Source organism: Semicossyphus pulcher, unplaced genomic scaffold (assembly GCF_022749685.1).
Source record: "Semicossyphus pulcher isolate SPU_LCO1_2020_fin unplaced genomic scaffold, fSemPul1.0.p SCAF_26, whole genome shotgun sequence".
NCBI classification, from domain to species: domain Eukaryota; kingdom Metazoa; phylum Chordata; class Actinopteri; order Labriformes; family Labridae; genus Semicossyphus; species Semicossyphus pulcher.
The window spans coordinates 4,326,543-4,350,421 of NW_027211700.1; the positions used below are offsets into that span (position 1 = coordinate 4,326,543).

General features: G+C 41.5%; 2 protein-coding genes across 4 annotated transcripts in view; both read left to right on the forward strand.

Moving 5' to 3' along the window:
• Positions 1–17,384, forward strand: part of LOC138604551 (unconventional myosin-Ic-like) — a 76,750-nt gene extending 59,366 nt beyond the window's left edge. For all 3 annotated transcript variants that reach the window (XM_069676483.1, XM_069676482.1, XM_069676481.1), the window contains exons 13-32: positions 59–139; positions 1,785–1,876; positions 2,042–2,136; positions 3,657–3,703; positions 3,797–3,877; positions 5,294–5,399; positions 8,122–8,239; positions 10,049–10,162; positions 10,307–10,383; positions 10,482–10,550; positions 10,662–10,746; positions 10,854–11,013; positions 12,096–12,179; positions 12,265–12,358; positions 12,446–12,501; positions 12,593–12,728; positions 12,820–12,890; positions 13,001–13,098; positions 13,248–13,347; positions 14,658–17,384. In XM_069676483.1, the coding sequence (XP_069532584.1) occupies positions 59–139; positions 1,785–1,876; positions 2,042–2,136; positions 3,657–3,703; positions 3,797–3,877; positions 5,294–5,399; positions 8,122–8,239; positions 10,049–10,162; positions 10,307–10,383; positions 10,482–10,550; positions 10,662–10,746; positions 10,854–11,013; positions 12,096–12,179; positions 12,265–12,358; positions 12,446–12,501; positions 12,593–12,728; positions 12,820–12,890; positions 13,001–13,098; positions 13,248–13,347; positions 14,658–14,684 (1,791 nt within the window). In that variant the 3' untranslated portion in view covers positions 14,685–17,384. The remainder of the gene's footprint in view (positions 1–58; positions 140–1,784; positions 1,877–2,041; positions 2,137–3,656; positions 3,704–3,796; positions 3,878–5,293; positions 5,400–8,121; positions 8,240–10,048; positions 10,163–10,306; positions 10,384–10,481; positions 10,551–10,661; positions 10,747–10,853; positions 11,014–12,095; positions 12,180–12,264; positions 12,359–12,445; positions 12,502–12,592; positions 12,729–12,819; positions 12,891–13,000; positions 13,099–13,247; positions 13,348–14,657) is intronic.
• A 2,293-nt stretch (positions 17,385–19,677) lies between these two features.
• LOC138604643 (large neutral amino acids transporter small subunit 4-like) overlaps positions 19,678–23,879 on the forward strand; it is a 36,833-nt gene continuing 32,631 nt past the window's right edge. Inside the window, exons 1-2 of the mRNA XM_069676598.1 lie at positions 19,678–19,812; positions 22,653–22,874. Coding sequence (XP_069532699.1) covers positions 22,715–22,874 — 160 coding nt within the window. The 5' untranslated portion in view covers positions 19,678–19,812; positions 22,653–22,714. The remainder of the gene's footprint in view (positions 19,813–22,652; positions 22,875–23,879) is intronic.

Consider the following 23,879-nt stretch of genomic DNA (forward strand, 5'->3'; position numbering starts at 1 on the left):
CACCCCTCATGTTCAGGTTTATTTCTCTTTAACTAATTCAGTGTTTGTGTCTGTGCAGTGGGAGCCGGTGCAGTACTTCAACAACAAGATCATCTGCGACCTGGTGGAGGAGAAGTTCAAAGGCATCATCTCCATTCTGGTGAGGAGGCGCACTGTGACAAGGACGCTCACTTACTTTCAAAATACCGAAATAACCTGTTATGTTAAAGGAGCAGTTCAATGTTTTTAGAAATAATCATCCAGTCTTCTTATCAATGTGTCTCCAGAGAATAACTGCAAGTAAGAAAAGTTCCATGCATAACTCTGTAAAATAAAGATGTGTAGTTTTTAGACTTTGATTTTTTTACAGATCAATAAAACAAAATAAAATAAACTCATTATTGAGCTTTGGAGCATCTCCTGGCTCTAGCTGCATATTTAGTTATTTATAAAAGACACTAAATTAACAATAAAAATAACTTTTGTTTATACAGATCTTTTCAAAATAAAGTTAAAAGTGCTGTGCATGCACAACACAGAGCAAAGCCATAAAAAACATTGGAAGAGGCAAAGTGTCAATAAATACAATGAATAAAGCAAAGAGACAAAAGTCATAGAATCAACAATTAGAAATAAAATTAGCTTTAACTCGGGCTGCACGGTGGTGCAGTGGTTAGCGATGTCGCTCACAGCTCGACCACTCCTGGTTCGGGCATAGACGGCCTTTCTGTAGTTTGCATGTTCTCCCCGAGCATGCGTGGCTTCCCTCTGGCTTCCTCCCACAGTCCAAAGACATGCTCGTTAGGTTCATTGGTGACTCTAAGTTGCTCGTAGGTTTGAGCATGAAAAGGTTGTCTGTGTCTATGTGTCAGCCCTGTGATTGACTGGTGATCAGTCCAGGATGTAACCCCGCCTCTCGCCCAATGACAGCTGGGATAGGCTCCAGCGCCCCCCACAACCCTGAACAGAATCAGCTGTATAGATAATGGATGGATGGATCAGGTTTAAATATCTCAATAACAGATTTAGGGAACACACTTGGTCTTAAAGAAAGAGTAGCACAGAGATATAAGGAGGTGCTAAACCAGGCGGCCCAGGGAGGTATTTTAAAGTTGATTCTCAAAGGCACTGGTGGCTCATGTAAGGAATATGAAACAGGTGTAACATGATTACATGTTTAAGGACCCAGTTTAAAGCAATGGAGAGACATAAACACCTTTTCCTAACATACAGTGAGCTAGCTAACGTTCATGCGAAAGAATGGAGCACAAAATAATGTCCAAATGTATTACACGAGACAAGGCAGTGCTGCAGAGATTTTTTCCCTCTGCGAATTTATTACAAGTTCAAGAAACAGACATAGAACTCTGTGTGTTCCCTTACACACCGAGCAGGTTAGGACATCGTCTAAGAGAAACAATAAAACTATCTGATGTTGCTCGCTTGCTCACATTGCCTCCAGTTGGGAATCGTGTAAGGAGAGACGTTTAAAGGGAGTTGAAATAGTCAAAACCTGAAGACAGGTGGGTGTGAAAACCTTCTCAACATCAGTGAGTGACACAAAGTTTGGTATGGATATGAGAATCTAACTCTCTGCAAGAAAGTGAATCAGCATATGCTCTAAATGTTGAACTGTTCCTTTAATGAGCAGTCATGGAGAAGCTAAGAAGCATCTTCCATAGAATAAATCTGATCCAAGCGCTGCAAATACCTACACTGTTCCCTGGTATCAAGATTATGTCAATGATATGGAGACATGTTGTGCTGTAAGACTGATTGCTGCTGTTTCTGTCCTCCTATCACAGGATGAGGAGTGTCTGAGACCCGGAGACGCCAGTGATGTCACCTTCCTGGAGAAGCTGGAGGACACCGTGGGAGGACACCCGCACTTTGTCACGTGAGTCTGCTCCTGTCTTCAAAACCACTTCCACCCTGCACTTTCACGAGAAACAAGTCCGGCAGTTTTCTGGCTTGTTGTTCCGTATTGTGAACTATTGAATGTGTGTGCGGTCCATTGACTCATATATCCATGCTGCGTGTGTGTGTGTGTGTTTCCCTGCAGTCACAAGCTGGCTGATGGAAAGACCCGGAAGGTAATGAGCCGTGACGAATTCAGACTGCTGCACTACGCTGGAGAGGTCAACTACAATGTCAACGGTGTGTGTGTGTGTGTGTGTGTATTGGCTGCTGTAAACAAAGCCAGTGTCACCTCTTGTTGTGATCATTCTGATGTGGAGCTGCAAATGTTATCATAGTGAACTTCACAGCACAGAAAGCGACACGGGCGTAGAGTTGTCAAAATGTTAGACTTTTCGATACCACGTGTTTTAAAACGATACAACCTCTGTTATTATGACCTTCAGTAGCACCGAAAGGTACCAAAGCTTTAAAAAAACACAGCAGATCTGCAGTCAGATTTTCAACCCAAAGCTGCTGCGGGCTAAAGAGAGAGAGAGAGCAGCTGTGGTCGAGAGACATAGACAGGAAGTGAAGAGAGCGAGTGCCGTTAATGTAGATAAAGCAGAGAAACAGAGAAATGAGACGTTATGTTCTGATTGTTTCACAGCAGTGAAACAACAAACTAACACGCCCACACCTCCGTACAACCCGCAGGAAGGGACAGGGTTTAGTTTTAATGGGCCGAAGTCGACCGTGTGTCTGTCTGCTCCGCCCTCCGTCACACCTGGAGCTCTTTACAGCAACGACACAGCCGGCTGTTCTCATTCACAGAAAGGCAAATGAAGACGTTTGGTTCACGTCTCATAAAGATGCTAAAGTTGCAGACAGACAGAGAGCAGAGCAGAGAGACAGCCATGTTTTCATGTCATCCGACCTGCAGACTGTTGGCTGAGCTCCTGCCCACTGCCCAGCGACATCATGACAACCCTAGTTATAATAATATAAGTCTTTTTGAGTTGTTCTTTTCAATTCAGCTTAGTTTTAATTAGTTTTTAATGCTGTTTGTTTGTTTAGTTTAGTTTTTATTAGTGTTAGTTTTTAGTTTTTCTCCAGTATGGGACACTTATCAGGGGCGAGACCCAAAAGGGCCAGAAGAAGTTTACCCCTTTCCCACCGAAATTAGCGCGTTGACGCAGGTTTTTCAGACCCAGGCAGACCCACTTGTCTCTTTTCCCATTGCCAGTGAAGTATACTCCTGTCGGTCTCTTTTCTGCTGCGTCACCGTCTGACGTCACAAACGCGTCGGAGACAGGGTTAGTAAACAGTGAAGATGTTACGGTGGTTAGGTCTTTATTGTATCTGTTACTCATTCAGTCTGTTTATTAAACTCGGCGCCGACAAATTTGGAACGATGTTCGAGCGCTGCTTGGACGGAGACAGGCGGAATTTGTAGCTGAGATGACGAGGAGTCGCAGAAGTTTCGATAATTACCCGGGTCTACTGCAGAGTCATGTGACTCGGGTCTGATTGTAACCTTTTCCACTAAGCAAAAAAGGCGGGCGTTGGTGGGTTTTCTCACTAGTGGGAAAGTGGCTGTGTTGTATACTAAAAACTTAAAGCGTCAAACTGCTTTAAAAATGTATTTGGATTGGAAACACAGACGCGTGATGTCACCTGCTGCCATCTGCTGGTGTTAAACAGCCACAGCTAATAAAACAAAAAAAAAGAAAGATTTAAATAAAGTTCTAAAGATTTTAAAAGTCTGTCTTCTCTCTCAGGATTTCTGGACAAGAACAACGACCTGCTCTTCAGGAACCTGAAAGAGGTGAGTTTAACTTGGAACAGGAAGAAAATGAACGACCTGAGGGGATGATTAGACAAAAAGAGGTTAAAAATGTCCTTTGTGTGTGTTTAACAGGTGATGTGTATGTCAGAGAACAAGATCCTGAACCAGTGTTTCGACAGAGAAGAGCTGAGCGACAAGAAACGTCCAGACACGGTGAGATACCTGTGTGTGTGCGCGTGTGTGTTTATTCCCTCTTCATGTCCGGAGGTTTTCCCTGCCTGTCTTTCTCCACTTTTCGTTTGTTAAATAAAGATTATCTAATTAATTTCAGTCTTTAATCACATATATAAATGATTTTTGTGAGAAGCACCACATCACATGTAAACGTACTCAGTCTGGATTACCCTGTTTGTAGATGGTTAAATCTTACTTCCACACTTTAGTTTGCAACTTTTATCTGATCGCTTCACTTCAGTCCCCCAACACATCTGCACCTCGACACGCAGCTGCTGGCCCCGCCCCCCTCTGTCTGTCTGTCTGCTGTGCTGTCTTCATCAGCAGTCTGTCTTATTAAGTCACCAAAGTTAAATATTTTCACTCACGATTCAGTTCTCGCTGCACGGTGGTGCAGTGGTTAGCGCTGTTGCCTCACAGCCAGAAGGTCACCATGTTCTCCTCGTGCATGCGTGGGTTCCCTCCGGGGTCTCCGGCTTCCTCCCACAGCCCAAAGACATGATGGAAGGTTAATTGGTGACTCTTAATTGCCCATAGGTGTGGGTGTGAGTGCGAAAGGTTGTCTGTCTCTCTGTGTCGGCCATGTGATTGACTGGCGACCGGTCCAAAGTGTACCCCGCCCCCCGCGACCCGGAACAGGATAAGCGGTATAGATAATGGATGGATGGATTCAGTTCTCACAGCACATGAGCCGCGTGTGCACGAGGGATTTTATTAATGTCGCGTCTCGAAGCGATCGATCGTAACAGAATGACATCGGCACCTTTTTACAAGCTTTAAAACAGCGACAGATTTAAGTTCAGTGAGTTTACAGTAGGGACGTACCAGGACGTCTCTAGGCAGGCTATGGGAGGGGGAGAGAGGGCAGATTGTCCACTTATTGATCATCTCAGATAAAATAGTAAAAAAATGAATAGTAATAATAAAAAATAGTAAAAAAAAAATTCTTTAGTATTTTATAAAATGCTCCTGACAGCACTCTGATTGTGACAAACATCTAGTTAAAAAAAAAGACTCAAATAAATGAATTCTTCTCTCAGGCTTTCAAACATACTTTCCCAGCGCAGCACAAACAGCGGTGTGTTTCCCCTCTGCAGCGTGGAGTGGGAGTTGTGATGGGGATTCTCTGCTGCCTCCCTCTCACCGAGGAATGCCCTGACACTTGTGTGCCCTTCACGCACACACAGACGCACACTTAAACAGGGTGCTGTCACAGCGCCCGTCCTCCACACTGGTCCCAGTGTTCAGTCTGTACTGACTCTGCTTGCGTCGCTCCTCTTAGGTCATCATCATCCGTCTGCGGGCTCAAGCGAACGCTCTCTTCGGTTTCGTACCTTCACCTGTCCTTCTCTTCCTAACCTCCTTTCCTCTCTCTGTCTGTGTCTGCCTCTCCAGGCGGCCACCCAGTTCAAAGCCAGTCTGGCGAAACTCATGGAGATCCTGATGTCGAAGGAGCCGTCGTACGTGCGCTGCATCAAGCCCAATGACTCCAAACAAGCAGGTATGAAGCTGTGTTTTTCTGCTCAGTACGCTGCTTTGAATATCCTTCCACATCCTTAGTTATCAGACTGAATCAGAATTATCGTAGTAAAGAGTCGAAAAACTGATACATGTATTAACATTTAAAGCTTAATGCAATGTTTCCAAACTTTTTAGACTGTTTCTCCTCTTAATTCTTTGTAATTTATAAGAGCTCAAGTTTATTTTCCCACTTCACAATGGAAGAAAGATGTGCGTTAATATTGGGCATTAAAAGGAACAGAACTTAGTTAGAGGAGGGGTGATGAAGCAGGACTTTTTGTCCTTACCTGTGTTTCGACTTTTCATTAATACTTTCCTTTCTGCATATTTGATTACACCATAAAGTTCGGATGTTCTAACTTTGATATGGAAGCAACAAACTAAAAGAAATACCAATACATAGATTTAACTTAAACATGTATCAATTTAAAACATTGTATTGTAAAAACATTGTGTATTTCCTGTGAGTTCCCCTTTGTGAAGTGTTCAGAGGTGAAGTCCCTCAAGCGTGAAATTACAAAGATTCTGATTGGTTGATTACGGCATTCTGAGGTCTGCCATTACTCGATAACAGACTGTTGCTATGAAGAACAGACCGTTGCTAGGGATGCGGTTCTAATCACACAATGCGGAGGACTAACTGTAATCGTATCAATCCGCTGAAAAAAGTCCGGTAAATCTGACCTCGGTGTTTACAGAGGGAAAACAGAAAAGACGAAATAGCGGAGAGAAAGCAATAAAGGTTAAACGATGCAAAAACTGAAGCTACGACAGAGAGATCTACAAAACTTAAGACGGCACATGAAGTAAACATTAAACAGAGCACAGTACGGGATACGGCGGTGTTTAAAGACAGTGAATGCAAAAGAAAATGTCAACAGACTCTGACAGTGACGAGACAGAAAACCTCCATCAGGTGCTGCTCTGGTTCCTGCGGTCCCGTCTCACGTCACCGTCAGAGGAAATGTTTCCATTTAATGTGAGTAACAACAGCTAGCTTAGCTCGTTTTAAGAAGGCTACAGAGTTAACCGTTGCTATGGACGCAGCTCTCACTGTGAGTGTAACGGGCTGTTTTTAAACGGAAAGATAATCATTTTTTAAGTAATAAAATAATTTCCAAATCAATATATTGTGTCAAATAATCGATTTTGTAGTTAAAAGCTTTGTAATAAGCGGGATAATGTAGAGCGAGCAGGTTGTTATCGCGGAGGAACCACTGCAGGGTGAGCAGGAGCCCTTAGTTGAACATCCAGTAGCCAAAGATTATTACTTCACTTGCGTTTAATCGGCCGACCGATACCGATACAGACAGTCGATGAATTCTGAATTCTTACGCAGGAATAAAAAAGACAGACCTTCTGTTTGTGTTTGTGCTCCAATACTTCATCAATATGACTGCGATGATATCAGAAGAATTCCTACTTCAAAAAATACTATATTATTTCTGCATTATATTTTCTGTGAAAAAAAGTGAGCATGTTGGCATCTATCCAAAGTAATGTATATGCCAACACCAATTTATATGATAGTGCTCGAGTATTAAAGGAACACTACACACTTGGAAACTAATTGCAGGCTTGATCTATTATTCCTTGAAGCCTAAATATTCTGTTTTTTATCTTGAATTAGTGTCTGAATTTTCCTGATTTAAAAATAAAGTAAGATCTTAATTTAAATAAATGTCTGTTAAGTCTCTATCGCCAAATGAGGTAACACAATGGTGACTGAGCCTTTGGCCCACTGATGAAAGCCTTCGCATTTGCAGTATTACAGACTGGGTGTCACAAGCAGCGCCCAGTTAGTGACGCATTTTCCATCAGCCAGCAGTGGTTGGTCTGCCAGAGAGGGTAGGCGGAGTTAAGCGGCTGCTTTTCCGCTCTCTGCAAGTGTTGCGAGTAAACAGTAATCTACTATGGCTGAACAAACAAAGAAAAGATGGATGACTACAGATACAACTTCAACAAGAAGTGAAAATCCAAAGAAGAAGAAACAAACTCGACGCTCAGGTGAAACAAACAGTCTGAAAAGGAAAGCGACCGTCAGCCAGGAAAATCAAGAGTTACAACCGGAGACAACCGTGGACGTCTGGTTAAATTGGAAAGCGTCCTCCCACCATCGCCGTGTATCACCATTAAACGGCGCCCAAGAGAACGAAACTGAGATCCTCGAGATTGTCAGTTCAACGTGGATGACGAGTTGAATTTAATGTTTTTTGTGAGCTTTAAAAATAAACCTTTAAAAGCAGCTTTTTCAGAAGACACAAACTTATTTGAGTGTTTTTGTTTATTGTTTGCTTCCGTACACCACAATAGTTTTCATGTGTTTGATCCCAGCTTTATGTAACAGTTCTCGTAAACACAGATTTAGCAGCTTAGCAGCTTCAACAAGCTAATAATTCTCCAGAAGCATCATGTTAATCCTGAGCTTCAGCTGATTCCAACCCAAACAGTTTGTTTTCAGCTGCATGAGCGGCCGCACTGTGACTCTCCGTGTGGTCGTCAGTATATCGGCCCGGCCTTTGTTTCTCTCCACAGTCGACCTTTTGTCTGACTTTCACACTGTCGCTCTGTCCTCCGTCACTCCTACTGCTCATGTTTAGCATTTACTGGTTTTCTCTGGTTCATTTTGCTCCAACTGACTTTACATTTTTTCTCACACTCCTCTCTGTCCCCCACTTCTCCCTCTCCTCCTCCTGCCACAGGGCGATTTGACGACGTGCTGATCCGCCACCAGGTCAAGTACCTGGGGCTGATGGAGAACCTGAGGGTGAGGAGGGCCGGCTTCGCTTACAGACGGCGCTACGAGGTCTTCCTACAGAGGTGATCAGCTAAAAACACACCGAAGTACTGTATAAAGAACACATCAATTATACTTGCCCTTTAATGTGACGGAGTGTAGTTCAAGCTGTGCAGGAAAGAGACGCATGAAGTGAAGAGAGAGCATTCAGATTTAAGGAAAGAGGCGCTTTGTTTTTATACCCCACACAGTTTACTACAGAACAATCTAAAAGTAGCCACTATAAGTATTATTCCTCCAGCTTCTTCCCTTAATGTAAAGGTACGATTTAGTGTCCAGGAAGTGTCCTGTGCTGTCAAAATAAAGGTCCAGAACATTTCACTGGTTGATCATTGGTTCATGGACACTGTGGGCATTTAAACCCTCTTTTGCTGAAAGGATGTCCTCTCTAGTCTTTTTGGGTTATTTCCTGAAGCAATATAAGCAGAGCTGCCTCCCAAAAATAGATGATTATTAATCATTAGTCAGAACATGTCAGACTGTAATCTCTATTTACAGATTCTACATAAAAATGTAGAATCCGACCCGCAGGACCGGACTTTGGTTTGAGAATTGTTCTAGTTTCTGTTTGTTGTACGTTTGCTCAATACTTGGATTACAGTCACGTATCAGCAGGCTGCAGTGTATGCAGAAAGAACACTCCATGTGAGTAGAGAGGGAGAGTAAAAGCTGGATGAATGTAATCCACCATAATCACATCCCGGCTCCCATCAGCTTCATCTGATGACGATTCAGCTTCTTATTAATCTCTATAAATAAACATCTGCGTGCTTAAAGCTAACACTCTGCTCTAGAACAAAAATTCAACTTGAGGGACAAATTTACTCGACACTCACAAAAGCCTATCAGCACTTAAATTTCCCGACTTCCTTGAATGCACCAGAAATTACAAACGTCTCATTTTAAAGTAGTTTTCAGACCTGACAAAGCTTCATGTTGTTCCTAATCTGCATCATGATGTTGTTCTTTCAGCAAACTGAAGAGCCGTTAATTAAAGTCGATCACAAGAAAATCTGTTTCTGTTTGGGCTTCATCCCGCTGAAGTAAGCCAGAGTGCAGCCTCTGTGTAACTTACTGTTTACAGTGAGACTGAGACTCAGCACAGACAGATGAACGGGCGCTCCTCCGGGGGATTTAATGAACCAAGAGATGACAGCATTTATTTTGCAGACATCTGTAGGGGAGAATTTCACTTCACTTTGATCTGAACACACGTTGGCTTCTCATGTTGCTAACTGAGGTCTAAAGTCTTGGCTGGAAGTCGTTTATCGCTAACACATGGCTACACCGGAAATACAGAGAAGTCGGCCATCGTTCCCAGAGCCTATATAGTCGTCAGATGATAGCCGATGGGTTCTGAGATTGGTCAGACTGCAAAGTTTCAACATGACCAAATAACAGTGTTCATCATTCACAAGCTTAAACAAACCAGGCCAGTAATTAAAACCAGTACAAACACACTGTCGCTCTTCACCGAGGCATCGGGCCTCGAGCTCAGCTACTGCTAACTCTAGCTCTCGAGCTGACTAAAATCCTTCATCCGGTTTAACGTTTGTAGTTAAAAATGACGATCATGTGATTAGAAACAGGGAGAAAGTGTCGGCTGGAAAGGATTTAACGTCTGGCTGACCTCTTAAACAGCATTTTACAGGTAAATGAGCCTCATGCTCAGGTTGATTTAAGAGTTTGTTGTGGTGCCGAACTGAAAAAAAGGGAACAAATAATTGAAGCTTCGGACGAGACAGTCAAATCTGATTTGACTGTCAAAATTCTGAGTTGTTTACAGCCGTAGATCTCCGCATTAACTTGTGTGTGTGTGTGTGTCTGTTTAGGTATAAGTCCCTGTGTCCGGACACGTGGCCGAACTGGCAGGGGAAGCTGTCGGACGGAGTGGCCACACTGGTGAAACACCTGGGATACAAGCCTGAGGAGTACAAACTGGGAAGGTCAGCAACTAAAACTACTGTTGAACATTTCCCCTGCTCTTCATCTCGACCCTGACCTGAACTCAACCATGTCTTTAAAGCGCTCTGATGTTATGTAATGTTTTGATTAAATTGTTGTTTTACTTTCCCTCTTTTTTTTTTTAGGTCCAAAATCTTCATCCGTTTCCCAAAGACCTTGTTTGCCACAGAGGACGCACTAGAGACCAGGAAGCACAGTCTTGGTGAGAGCCTCTGACACAGCTGATGGTTTGTGTGTCACATTTTCATCATCTCCACAGGTTTAAACCTTTTGTTGTCTCTTTCTTTCTGTCCCCGTCAGCCACCAAGCTGCAGGCCGGATGGAGAGGCTACAACCAGAAGTCCAAGTACCAAAAACTCAGAATCTCAGGTGAGAGAAATGTACTATTTCCTCACACTTAAGTCATGAATGAGTTAGTTTAACAGCCATAAAAACCACTTTGTAAGTTAAAGTTGATTATGTATGTTATGTACTTTGCAGCTATTGCCATCCAGGCGTGGTGGAGAGGGATCCTGGCCAGGAGGAGGGCCAAGCGCAGGCGACAGGCTGCTGATACCATCCGCAGGTACAGACCAGCTGAGAGCAACAATACACTCGCTGTGAAAGCAAATGTGTGCTAACATTTATACGTGGATTTTGTTTTTTAATTTCCTCTACTCGTCGCATTTTCAGGTTCATCAAAGGCTTCATTTATCGCCACAAGGAGCGCTGTCCAGAGAACGAGTACTTCCTGGATTACGTGCGTTACTCCTTCCTCATGAAGCTGCGCAGGAACCTGCCGAAGACCGTCCTGGACAAGAGCTGGCCGACACCTCCGGCTGCTCTCACTGAGGTGGGGATGAAACACATACTCATATACTCTACTACAGACTCATAAAGATCTTTATTGATAAAAACAATATTTTACTTTTTACTGTTTCTTCAAGCATTAAAGTTGACTTGGTAACAACATTTAATTTTCATTATTGTAGACTTTGACTGCGACTAACAATTTGAAACGATTAATCTGCCAATAGTTTTCACATTTTCACAAATATTTAGCCCGGAGATGTTTTTTAAAAAGGTAGAAAGTGCAGATCACAATTTCTAGAAGCCAGAAATAACATCTTAAGTTGCTTTTTTTGTTCAACCAACAATCCAATAACCCGAGGCTCTTTGATGGTTTTCTTTGTCATTTATGACAGATAAAGGATGTTGCAGCTCTAATAACGTGAAATCGGATCAAAAACTTTTATTATTAATTCATGTTAAGGCACTCTTAGGGCATGTGTCCACTCACTTTTTCGCGCTGGAACTGCCTCATGCAGTTCAGCGTGTTAGTGCTCAGCATCCTCAGCGCTAAAACGCCCTCGGCGTCAGCTATTTTTAGTTTCTGCACTCACAGTTGAAATAGTTCAACTTTTGGAATACTGCCGTGCTCATCAATGTCATTTCTCACTCACCGACCAATCAAAATCACAGTGGGCGGGACCTACGATCTCAACTTTGTCAACAACAATGGTGGAGGAGAAGCTAATCCTTTCTGTTTTTCGAGGGTACAATTTCCTGGACAACGCCAGGGCACAATTCCTTTACATCGTGTTTATGTTTTCTTTGTAAAATGTCCTTGAATAAAAGCAAATATTAAGCATACAGAGCGATTTGAAACAGAATTAACGGTCACTACTCAGGAAGCTGAAGTGCCGCCAGACAACTTTTGTAACCTAGCAACAGTAACCGCCAGTGAGAAGTGCTCTGAAAGTGAGGGAATGGGCCACTAGTGGACACAGGCCCTTAGTGAGAGCAGAGAAAAATAAGTCAGTTCTACAAAAAACTTCTCTGTGCTACAAAAGCATCAAATCTTTCATGTAAGAAATGTTTATATGCAAATATATCTGCAGAGCTGAAGTGAAAACTTTGTGTCTGTGTCCGTAGGCATCAGAGCATCTGCGCAAGCTGTGCATGCAGAACATGGTGTGGAGCTACTGCAAGAAGATCAGTCCTGAGTGGAAGCACCAGGTGAGTTTTATCCCATCACAGACTCCCTCTCTGTAATCCGTACTTCTTTCCTTTGCGTCACTGTTTGCAAATCTGTCTTGAGCAGATGGAGCAGAAGATGACGGCCAGTGAGATCTTCAAGGACAAGAAGGACAACTACCCACAGAGCGTGCCCAAACTGTTCGTCAGCACCAGACTCAGTAAGACTTTTACTCCTACGGCACACGAGTCAACAAACTTCTAAAGGTTAAAGTAAAGATTTAAACAGCGTGTCTCCTCTGGTTCAGATGGCGAGGACATTAACCCCAAAGTGGTGCAGGCTCTGGGCAGCGAGAAGATGAAGGTTAGTGCAGCAGAAAAACCTTTAAAGCCACGTTCGTTTGGTTTTTGACATTATTTTTCTCTAATTATAACCGTCATCCCTCTGTGTGCAGTACGCTGTGCCCGTCACCAAGTACGACAGAAAAGGCTACAAGGCTCGACCCCGCCAGCTGCTGCTCACCTCCAACAGTGCCGTCATCGTAGAGGAGGGAAAACTCAAGCAGCGCATCGACTACGGAGCTCTGAAAGGTCAGAGGTCAACAGCAGGTCATCAGTAGAAAAAGGGGGCAGGTGTCTTTTGTATCGGGTTCTTTCTAATAAACACTGTCCTTCCCTGCAGGTATCTCCGTCAGCTCTCTCAGCGACGGCTTGTTTGTTCTGCACGTGCCCAGTGACGACAACAAGCAGAAGGTGAAACCATCATTCTGACTAAAGCAGCTCTCGTGTAGCTTTGTTCGAGTATAAATGTGTGAGTGTACTGTGAGTTTTAACTGTGAATCTGTGCGGTGGTTTCTTCCCAGGGAGATGTGGTCCTGCAGAGCGACCACGTGATCGAGACTTTGACCAAGATTGCGATCTGTGCCGACAAAGTAAACAGCATCAACATCAACCAGGGCAGGTGAGGAGCACAAATCAGCGTCATGCTGCTCTTAAAGCAAAGCCTTATACTGGTTCTTTCACTGTGTGTGCTGCACCTCCACACCTGCACACTAAATCTGTAAAAAGCAAGAAGACCTGTCTAACTGTACATCCCTGTTCCTCCTCCAGTATAAAGTTTACAGTGGGGCAGGGGAAGGAGGGCGTCATAGACTTCACACCTGGATCAGAACTGCTGGTGGCCAAAGCTAAGAATGGACACTTGTCTGTGGTGAGTCTGAAAAATCCTCATTAATGTTTAATTCAGATCTTACTTAAAAAACACAATAAACAACGATTCACTTATTTGTCTGTTAGCACTTAACAGTCAGAGATGTCTGGTTCATATCAACATCGGTCTTTAGTGTTGAATTAAACATTTGTTATTGTAGTTTGTTTACTTCCGAAGTATAGACTGTATACGAAGTGGATGTAGCCACTGTGATGTCACCCATTAGTTATGGACTACAGATCAGAGACCGAACATAAAGATGGACGACTTGACAGCTCCCTAAAAGTGAAGCCAAACCCTCTCTATCGCCCCCTGCTGACTGGCTGCAGTATAGGTCATAAAGCCCGCCTCCTCCATGTTAACAGATGGGACATGAGTCAAACTATAAAATCAAAATACATTTTTCTCAAACATAGTTTCTGTCATTATAGTTAGTTCTTATCATGCTGATTTATGTGTTTATGTGTTTATTTTTCTGACAAGTTTACTTTTAATTAGTTATTTGATGCTATAAAAAGGGGGTGTGGCCTCATGATTGACAGCTCTGTTGACAAATCGGGCTCCTGCAGCCGTTTGGTTCCCGAGTAGCAGAGTAGAGGAGGAACGGAGAGGAGACATAACAAACACTTGGCTTCACTTTTGTACAAGAGGAGATGGAGATGCGTCCATCTTTATATACAGTCATTGCTACAAATTTTAATAATTTTTTCATTTTTATTTTCTTTTTTTCTTGACCATATTTGGGTGGGGAGGTAGAGCTAAGAGAAGCAAGGGATTAGCAAACACGTAGTTATCACCTACTGCTAGCGTTAGCTTGGTTAGCCAAGTGTATCTGTAATTTAAGGTAATTCAGATAATAATTAGGATGCTAATTTTGGCTGGCGAAAAAAAGGTTTTAAATAAAATGTAGCTACTTATAAATACGTGTTTAAGTACAACTGAACTTTTTCAAGTTGTCTTTGTAGCCATGTGGCGATCGCAAGTTTTCCATTTACCCTGCTTTTTCATCCACTGACTCTCAATGGGAGCATAATTCAGAAAAAGAACAATATGCTGTATTGAAGGAGGCTTGAAACTAGAGATTGAGACCATAAACTCGGAAGGAAAATGTTTTCTGAGGTGATAAATCAGTTGAGAAACAAGGCCATTTTCTTCTGTTTCTTTAATGAGTCGCCCCCTGCTGGCCAAAGAAAGCGTACAGGTTTAAGGCACTTCTGTATTGGCTTCTTTAAATTAGGAGGCAACGTCCACTTCTTATGTACAGTCTTTGGTCACTCTGCTCACCTCTGACGTGATGTTTTGACTTCCAGACGGCTCCCAGACTGAACTCCAGATGATGCCCGGTCTGAGCGCACACCGGGACCTTCGTACCCTCGACCCCTCCCATCCTCCAATCACACGACTGCAGACCCCGCTCTGCCTCAGCCTAAGTGCTTCCAATTAAAAAACAAATAAAAAATCAAGCAAAACTAATTGATATATTTATGTTTATATATTATATTTTTGGGATTAATACTGTTGCTGTTTGAATATTCTGATTTTTATATATGAGGCCAAGGAATAACAAATATTTTTGGTGCATTTTTCTTGCACCGTCTGTGTTTATTGTGCTTTTTTTTTTGGGAACATGACCAAGACAACGATGAGGGAAGAGACAGAATGAGTAGAAGGAGATTGTTTAAGAAAATCAGGGTTAGTTGTTGCCTCTCTTTTTTCCCTGTTTACTTTTCCTCTGACTTACAGGCTTACTCATCGTCTTGCTGACACTAATTACAGGATTGGATTGCGTGTTGTTAAAGCATAAAGGTGTTAAGAACAAGGCTGACAGTATGTAGGATGGCAGATGAGGTGTTGGAGGATTAAAAGAACATTTTTTCAATCAAATGTTGCATGAAAAGGCGGGTAGTGTCTGTGACTCTTACAATCAGTTTTACAGTGTTTTCAAAAGAAAGGGAGCTTGTCAAAAGGATTTCAGTACATACGACGTAAACGCTGCAAAAAGGAACCAAGTATGTGAGCGATGCGCGAGAAAAGGCAAGAGGAAAGTGAAAAGAAAGACGATGGAGCGCGGCAGTTATTTGACCCCAGGTTGCCTGTGCCTTTCTCCTTGACTAATTTATTAATAATTAGTGAGATGAGCTGTATATTGAGGTATGAAAACCATGACACTCTGCACCTGAATGAGTCGAGTTAAGTGTAGATAGAAACCCTGTCACCCTCTGACTGGATATTTTTTTTACCTTATTCAGAACTACATAACCTGCTCAGCCAAAGGCCCGGCTTCTCTCTCTCTGTAGTCCTCAACATTTCCTATGTTATTCCACCTCTCCTCCCTCACCTGCCTGTTGTCTCTGGAGCGTCTGTCCCGCTATGACTGAACTGGTCTGATGGCTACACCTGACTAGGGTTTGAGCCTATATTTTTTAACCGCCACTAGAGTTTGTAACAATTTGAACAAAAATACAAGAGTAAAACTCACAATTGAAAGCCTTATTACTGAAGTTTTGTTGTTCATAAAATCTGGATTTAACTCAAATATGTGTCAAAAACAGAAGTGTGATCTCACTGTAGCACATGTCCCTGGAACGAGATCCCACATCGGCGGGTAGTTCTCTAAATTGAAGTCAGTAAAATGTCCTTAACTGCTTTAAGTCATTAATATTTAACCTTTGGAGTCTAGTATCGCCCTACAGCAGGTTAATTGAGTTAGCTTGCTAACTAGGACGGTTATCCTAAAAATTAAGGTTGCCAAAATTGTTCTAAATGGAATATTAATGACTTAAAAACATGCAAAAAATGTTTAGTTTATGCTCAATTGTACTTCATAATTTGACCTTTTGTAGGAGTACTTTCTTGCCAAGTCTTGGACAAGAAGACCGATACCACTCTTGTGTTTGTATGCTAACTATGAGCTACAGCTAGGGCATGGCTAGCTTAGCTCAGGGGGAAACTGCTAGCTTGACTCTGATCAGAGGTAAAAACCTCACCGCCACATTTTGTTTGTTTTTAATGAAACAAAAGATGTTAAAGTAGTAAACATAACTGATGAGAGAGTTGGATTTGTGTTGCTTTCAAACAGAAACTGGCTAGCTATTTCCTGGTGTTTATGCTAAGCTGAGCTAATCTTCTCCTGGCACTGGCTTCATATTTAATGCACTATTATATAAATGAAAGTCACAAACATCTTCTCATATAAATTCTCCAGAATTTAATCCTTTTCTGGATGAAAAAACAATTGAAATAGCGTTTAGATTGTTATAAGACTAAATCCTTCATTAACTTCAGACTAAAAAACGATATTTTTGCATCCTTAGTTCAGGTTAAAAGCCACCTATAGACCAGTTCTACAGTAAACATCTCTCACTCTGACCAAAGGCTGATTCTGAAAAGTTATTAAAAACTTTTGAGAGGAGCTCCAAAATGTTTTTTTTCTTCCAAATCTCACTTGTTAACAGAACTTTGTTTTTTCCTCTGCTCGAGGCCGCTGCAACATGCCGAGGCAGGACTGTGCTACTGCACTTACAATTTACTAGCCAAAGACCATGTTGATTTATAGTGATTCTGTGTTGTATGATTTATAAGATATTACTGTCAGTTTTGAATGTTTTTTCAGGAGGGAGATCTTTATGTACAGTTTGTTTTCTGTGTTGTAAACGAGAGATTCAAGCCAAGTGACGGTTTGATGACGTTTTGGGGAGAAAAAGCTTCTAGTATTGTTTGTTAAAGCAAACTTGTTCATGTGCCTTGTCTGATAGCAATACAACAGATTAATGTGGAATAATAAGAAAATACCTCCTTGATAGAGTCCAGTCTTTGTGGCCATTTCTTAAATTTCCCAGCAGCACCTAAACGCCTCCTCCCGCTGTGTGTATAAGCTTTATTCAAACCCAATCCTAAGTTTATCTATTGATTTACAGATGCACTCCTGTTATCAGTCCTGACTTACTGTACGCACCACACCGATGTATAATTATGCCAACACACTAAAAGATAAAATACTAAAGATTTGACAAATAAATTTGAAAAGTAAACGGATATTTGGCTCTTTGTGTTTTCACTCTGTCACAGCTGTGTTTGCCTACAACACACTTCAGTTTTCTAGGCTTCAACTGGAACAGATTACACTAAAATGTTTCTCCAGATCCTTCTAGAAACCCAAATCCCCTGTGGAGATTAGGTTCATCATTGTTCACAGGACAACAGTACAAAGAATGCTACATTTCATCATCCCTACGTCACACTCAGTACATTGACTTCATAAAGACTCCTTAGCTTAGGGGCCTGCTGACCCCTTGACCCCGTGAGTCTGTGCCTGGTGGTCCTGAGTTTTAATCCAAAAACAGTTGTGGGATGTAACTGTACTTTTACTTAAGTAGTGTACATAATACTGCCTCTGTACTGTTACTTAAAGCAGCTAACAGTACGTCTTTTAACTTCACAGACAGATCCGGTTCGATCCGTTTTTCAAACAAGCAACACGTCACTCTGCCTATTCACCACATGGAGGCCATTTTCCTCTGACGTCACACTCAGGGTGGGAAGCTTAAATGCTTGTATTATCTCCAGATGCAGTCTTTGAAGTTGCTTAAGCGTAGTGAAATTGACAAATCATTATCATTTACTGTTTCACGATTAATCAGCAACTGAAAATACAATGTATGGTGAAAATCTGAAGGGACAGGGCGCCATATTTCAAGTTAAAACAACAAATTTGATCATTAGCTATCGTTAGAAATCGGCTAACGTTAGCGTGAAACACTTCCTAGCTAATATTACTGTTTAGTAGTATTATTAAGGCTGAAATTCCCTGCTAACGTTACCATTCGATAGTATTTTAGCTTTCTACCTATGTACCAGTAGGCTATGCTAACAGTTTAGCTTTCCAAAAAGCTAGATCATAGGGAAAGCTTAAATTCCAAGCTAACAGCACCGTTAGCAAGGAATTTAGGCCGTTGCTCCCGTATCGTGTTACACTATCTAGTTAGGCAAAAAGTGATTGAATGCTAATGTTAGCTGATGGTAGCTAATGAGCGAATGAGTTTTCAAATATGTTGTTTCAAGTTGAAATACAGCCCGATGTCACTCCAGATTTTCAATTGGAAGGTTGGAGGTTCGATCCCTGACTGCTACAGTCACATGTCAAAGTGTCCTTGGACAAGACACCGAACCCCAAATTGCTACACAGTTAACTAAGTACTAGCCATTGTCTTTTCGGTTGGTGTCAATCAGGAAGTGGTGAAATTATATTAATTTATCAGATTCACGACTTGCAACCTGTAAGGATTTTAAAGTTTCCACCCTGAATGTGACATCAGAGGAAAATGGCTGCCGTGTAAAGGTTAATTGGCAGAGCAGGTCCGATCTTAGTTGGGAAAAACTGAAATTATGCATAATTAGCAGCTAGCTGGAAGACTTAGCAGAGCATTTAGTAGTAAAGCTAATATGAAGTGAAAATTGGGCTTATATACGCAAGGTGGAAAAATGAATGGCATTGTAGGACACTAACTGTGACACTAACTGTCCTTGTCAGAAGCAGCCACCAGGTGTCGCCCTCGGTGTGAAAATCCCTTCAGCGGTCTCTGTTTTCAGCTGCAGTTTCCTCTGGACTTTGTGAACCCACCTCTGCTGTATTTGTAAGAACCAAACGTAAGGCATGAAGTTAGAGGTAAACAGTGAGTCACCTCGCATGCTGAAGGCAGGATTTATATCCTACATGTACTGTAGGTGCGGCTGCGGAGTGTAAGTATATAAGCCCATTTGTCACACACAGCTAAAGGATATTGATTTCTCTGGATATATCAGAAGATAGATCCCCAGGAGGTTTGGGGCTATTGTTCCTCCTTTTTGAATATGCTTGAAAGCTATATGGGAGGATTTATAAATTGTCAAAATGCACCACAGTTTGCTTTGTTTTTGTACAACCCTAAATTATCAATTTCTTAACTATTTTAGGGGTGTTGTTTCATTAAACCAAATAACATTGTGAACTTCAGAAGAGGGCTACCTTTAAGTTCACATTTGCCCATGTTTAGTTATTTTACAGACCGGAAGTTCAGTTTTTAATTCACAGAAAAGTCACAAAATTTACTTGTGTTCATATAACGACCTGTTCAGGCTGCGTCCAAACAAACCTCAGCGAACTGTTTTCCCAACAATATTTTAGTATTGAGAAACATCACACATGTAATATTATTGGAGCCCTCTGATTGGCTTCTGCTGGTCTCTAGCTCACCCACCGACCAATGGGGAAGCAGTGTTGTTTGTGCACTGCTGCTGCGCTGCTATAAATCGGCAGCAATGATGGTGAAAGGGGAAATACTGATTCAAAGACACCGAAGACACGACCTACTTGTGATTTTCAACTTCTGCTCTTTGTGTTTGTCGTCGAGGGACATTCAAACGGGCTAAAGCTGATTTGACGGAGGACGCAGCGGCTCTTTTTGTCCCCTGAATCCACGGACTCAGGTAGGATGTCCGCACCAAGGATGCTCCGCACACTGCACTTCACCGGAGGAGAGGCTGACTCATATTTTGGCATATTTCACAAAATATATCACCATCTTCCAATGACACAGGCATCATCTGGGAGCGTTTTTTCTCCTACACTTTAAGCCTATTCCTGACTGTATTGTCTTTGTTTAATGGCTGCAGACAGGAAGCTGCAACAGCCTGCAGCATCAACTTAAAGTCTAACATTGTTTTTATCCGCTCAGTCATTTCCTCTCCTCTGATCAGTGTGTTAATCCAGTATATTTGCACACACAATAGATCAGATTAAAACAGATTATACTGGCAGTTTTTTTTCATTTTCATCATGAATACAAACCCTTTCTTCTGTTTCCTTGCATTTTGCAGTGACGGTCAAAAGTTCTGATTTAATTCGTCAAATTAAATAAGATTTCACAAAGACAGTTGTGAAACAGCTCAGTAACAGAAGTTTTTCTTGTATCTGGAAGCTTATTTCTTTGCCAGTTGTTGTTGCCAGTTAACTGTCTTTGTTTCAGCAGCGTGATGATGGTAATTCCCCATACTGTTGTTGATACTGAACAGCTGAGCGCCTCTTGCGTAGATATGGGTCAAGTCACTGAGATAAAAACCGGAAAAGTATAGAAAAGGCCTTCAAGATAAAAGCATCGATTGTCTTTAAAAAAACTGTTAATGTAAGTAGATTAAGAACTAAATAAAAATAACAACAATAAAAGGATGAACAGAAAACCTCCACAACAATCTCAGTTGAAAAATTCAACAAAGTAAACACAAATGTCAGAAAAGGAGTAGAAGTATAACCCCTTTTTTTGTTCAAAAATCCACCCTGTGTTATTAACAAAGAAAAGTAAACCTTTCCTAATCTCTCTCTCTCTCTCTCTTTCTCTTTTTTTTAATTAAATTTTTGATTTATTTTTTTGATTTATTTTTTTTGTACAATTCCTTAATGAATATGGAATGTGCTTTGTTTCAGCTCCAGATTCAGACAGTATAAAATGTGTTTAAACAGTTTGGTAAAAACAAACAAAACTCAAGCTATGATTGCCTTAATATAAAGATTTGTAGCTAAATTGGAGCATTTATCTTACAGTCAATACCTTGTAAAACGACACTCATGAGACTCTTATTTTGAAACAAACAACCGGAAAACCGATGTTTTGTTCATGTTAACTTGATCCTGTGCTGGGAGGAGATTGGAGATGCAGATTGGGGTAGGTGGAGGGGGGTGTATTGTGCGGATGATTTCAGTCCAGTTCAGACCAGTTCTAACGCTGCTCTTCATTCACCGCAATATACTTTGTCTTATTGTTCTCAGTACGATGACTAACTGCTTTAAAACAACATTAAAGGGAAGTCTTGACTGTGCGAGTCATGTTATCTATTTTCTTTGGCCTTTTTTATTGTCCTCTGTGTTGGTGGCGATGAGTGACATCAAGTTTTACTAACAGTATGTCATGTGAAATAATGGGACGGCGTAAAGTTATCACTGTTTTTAGTTCATACTTGTGGGATACAGCATAAAGAAATACATTAAAACGGCTGCGAATTATTTTAAATAATGGATTTATTAAAGGTCATGTTAGTATCTTATTTGCTCCACGGTTTCATATTTCACAATAAAATAGCTTATTATTTCTTCACTTGTAATCACTACAATTTAATATTGTATACTTTTTGTCAATATAGCGAATATATACATTTTCACAATGGTTTACGTTAATGTTTGTGTGTATTTTTGTTTTTCTATGTTATTTAATGTCGTCATATTAGGCTAACTATAATTAGCCTGGCAGCTAATTACATATAAACTCACGAAGCTAAGAAGCTGTCTCTTAACTGCGGAAATACAACAACTACTGTATCATCGGAGCGCGAGCGTTGACAGTTAAATGACACCGAGTCTCGCGCCGCACTGGTTCGAACCGGCTGGAGCTCGTGCTGCATTCACGTGCAGTGGAGTTTTCTGTAAACAGAAACTTGTTTTTACCAAAGTACATTAGTCACACTCGACACAGATCCGCTTTAACACTGAAACTTATATGTTTATGTTTTCGTACAAACAAAGGGCAATAACATCATTTAGTTACAACCTATTAAGTATTTATTCACAAAATCAAATTTTGTTTACACTTTGAATTGTTTACATAAAATTTAGAAAAATTGCATTATGTAGATTTGTAAATTGGCTACTAGTGTCGAACTAAGAACCTTTATATTGAATTTTTACTTTAATGCTCAGCAGAAAAAAACATGTTCTGGCAATAAAGACCCCACAATAGTCTCCCCCCACGGGTTTTGAACGCAACATCGACCTCACGTGTAGCTGCTGCACGAGCTATGTCACCAGCAGCCAATAGGAGAAGAATTGTTAAACCCCTCAGCCAATCAGATATGTGAGGAGGCGGGAGTTTTTAATATTTATAGGAGGGGTTTGAGCCTCAAAGGTCTCAGCTGTTTTCTGTTTGTGGGAGTCCCTCCTCACCATGAGCATCAGGCAGAGACAAAGAAATGTACATTATCCAGACTCAGTGAGTCATTCACAACAATTAATTGGGAAGTCAAGCTTTCAATCAAAATCAGCTCTAGTGAGCAAGGAGGTGTATTCATATAAAGGATTTGACTCTGGTTTTATGTTCCAACAACAGTTTTAAAAAGTAAAAAAATAGAAATACTGCTTAGACAAACAACCTGGACAAAGAAAGAAATAAAGTTTATAAACAGGCATAAGGGTTCCTGTCATATTAAATACTTAACCTAAAAACAATTCTGCACCCTCCTGATCATCTCCTCCTCACTTTCCCCTCTGCCTTGTCTTGCAGGCTCTAGCAGCCTCCCTCTGCCCCTCTCAGGCCAGTGAAGTGCTACCTCGGAACCAGCTGAGATGGCTCCCACCTTGGCAACAGCTTTTTCCCGCCGATGGTGGATGGCGGTGACGGCGGTCATCGAGAACCTGCTTTTCTCCGCCGTGCTCCTGGGCTGGGGATCCCTGCTCATCATGCTCAAGTCTGAGGGCTTCTACTCGTACCTGTGCAAAGGACCAGGTGAGTCACTCATACATGGGTTATCATATTTAACAAAGGTGGGTGACTTTTAAAAGTTAAACTTAAAAATTCCACTCCACTACAATAGTTCTACTAAAGTTCAGGTTAACATTTGACATTAAAAAAAAAAGATGAAAGATTTTCCACAGAACATCCACTCACGGTTGACAATCTAAATAAGGATGAAGATCCATGCTGTAGAACTTGAGATACTGTCAAAACATAGTGCCTACATTACCCATAATCCAACTTTAACTGCTGAAAGTTCAGTCCGAGATTCACGTGTTGTGCTAGTAACCCTGTCTCCGGCGCATTTGTGACGTCAGACAGTTAGGCAGCAGAAAAGAGACCGACAGGAGTATACTTCACTGGCAATGGGAAAAGAGACAATCAGCATCTACTTTTTCAACTTCTGCTGCACCTACAACAATTAATAATAAAGTTACCTATCATTTAAAGACGCTACAAATAGCTTCAGTTTGAATAGGATGCTAATGGGACGATCTTGCGTGATTGAGGGACGAGCCGCTGGGACAAAAACTGTTCAGAGATTTAAAGCTCCTGTGAGGAACTTTTAGTTTGTGTTGATTTTGGCGACCCCTGTGGACAAAGTGGTTCCTCTTCTCTCTTCGCTGATCTTATCAAGTCGTGTTCTTTTCAACCACTTCAAACAAGTCGCTGTGAATGTTAGCCATGGAAAATGTAGAAAAAAGGCTGATTTTGCAGCACAAAGTTAATCATCTAGTCTGACACCTACCCCCCGGCAACGATATAATCAGTCTTGTCGATGATGGTCTGGTTTGCGTTTGTAGCTCGTACAGAGGCAGCATTATTCATTTCAGTTTGTTTCATAACCAGCTGCAAACTCCTACTTTATTTTTTTTCTCATTCATTTTACGAGAGCTTTATTTCCTCAGAGAGGACGGCCACCTGCATATGAGCAAATGATTCCTATTGATCCTATTGACAGTAGGGATTTCCTCATGGAGAACAAGTCACTATGGC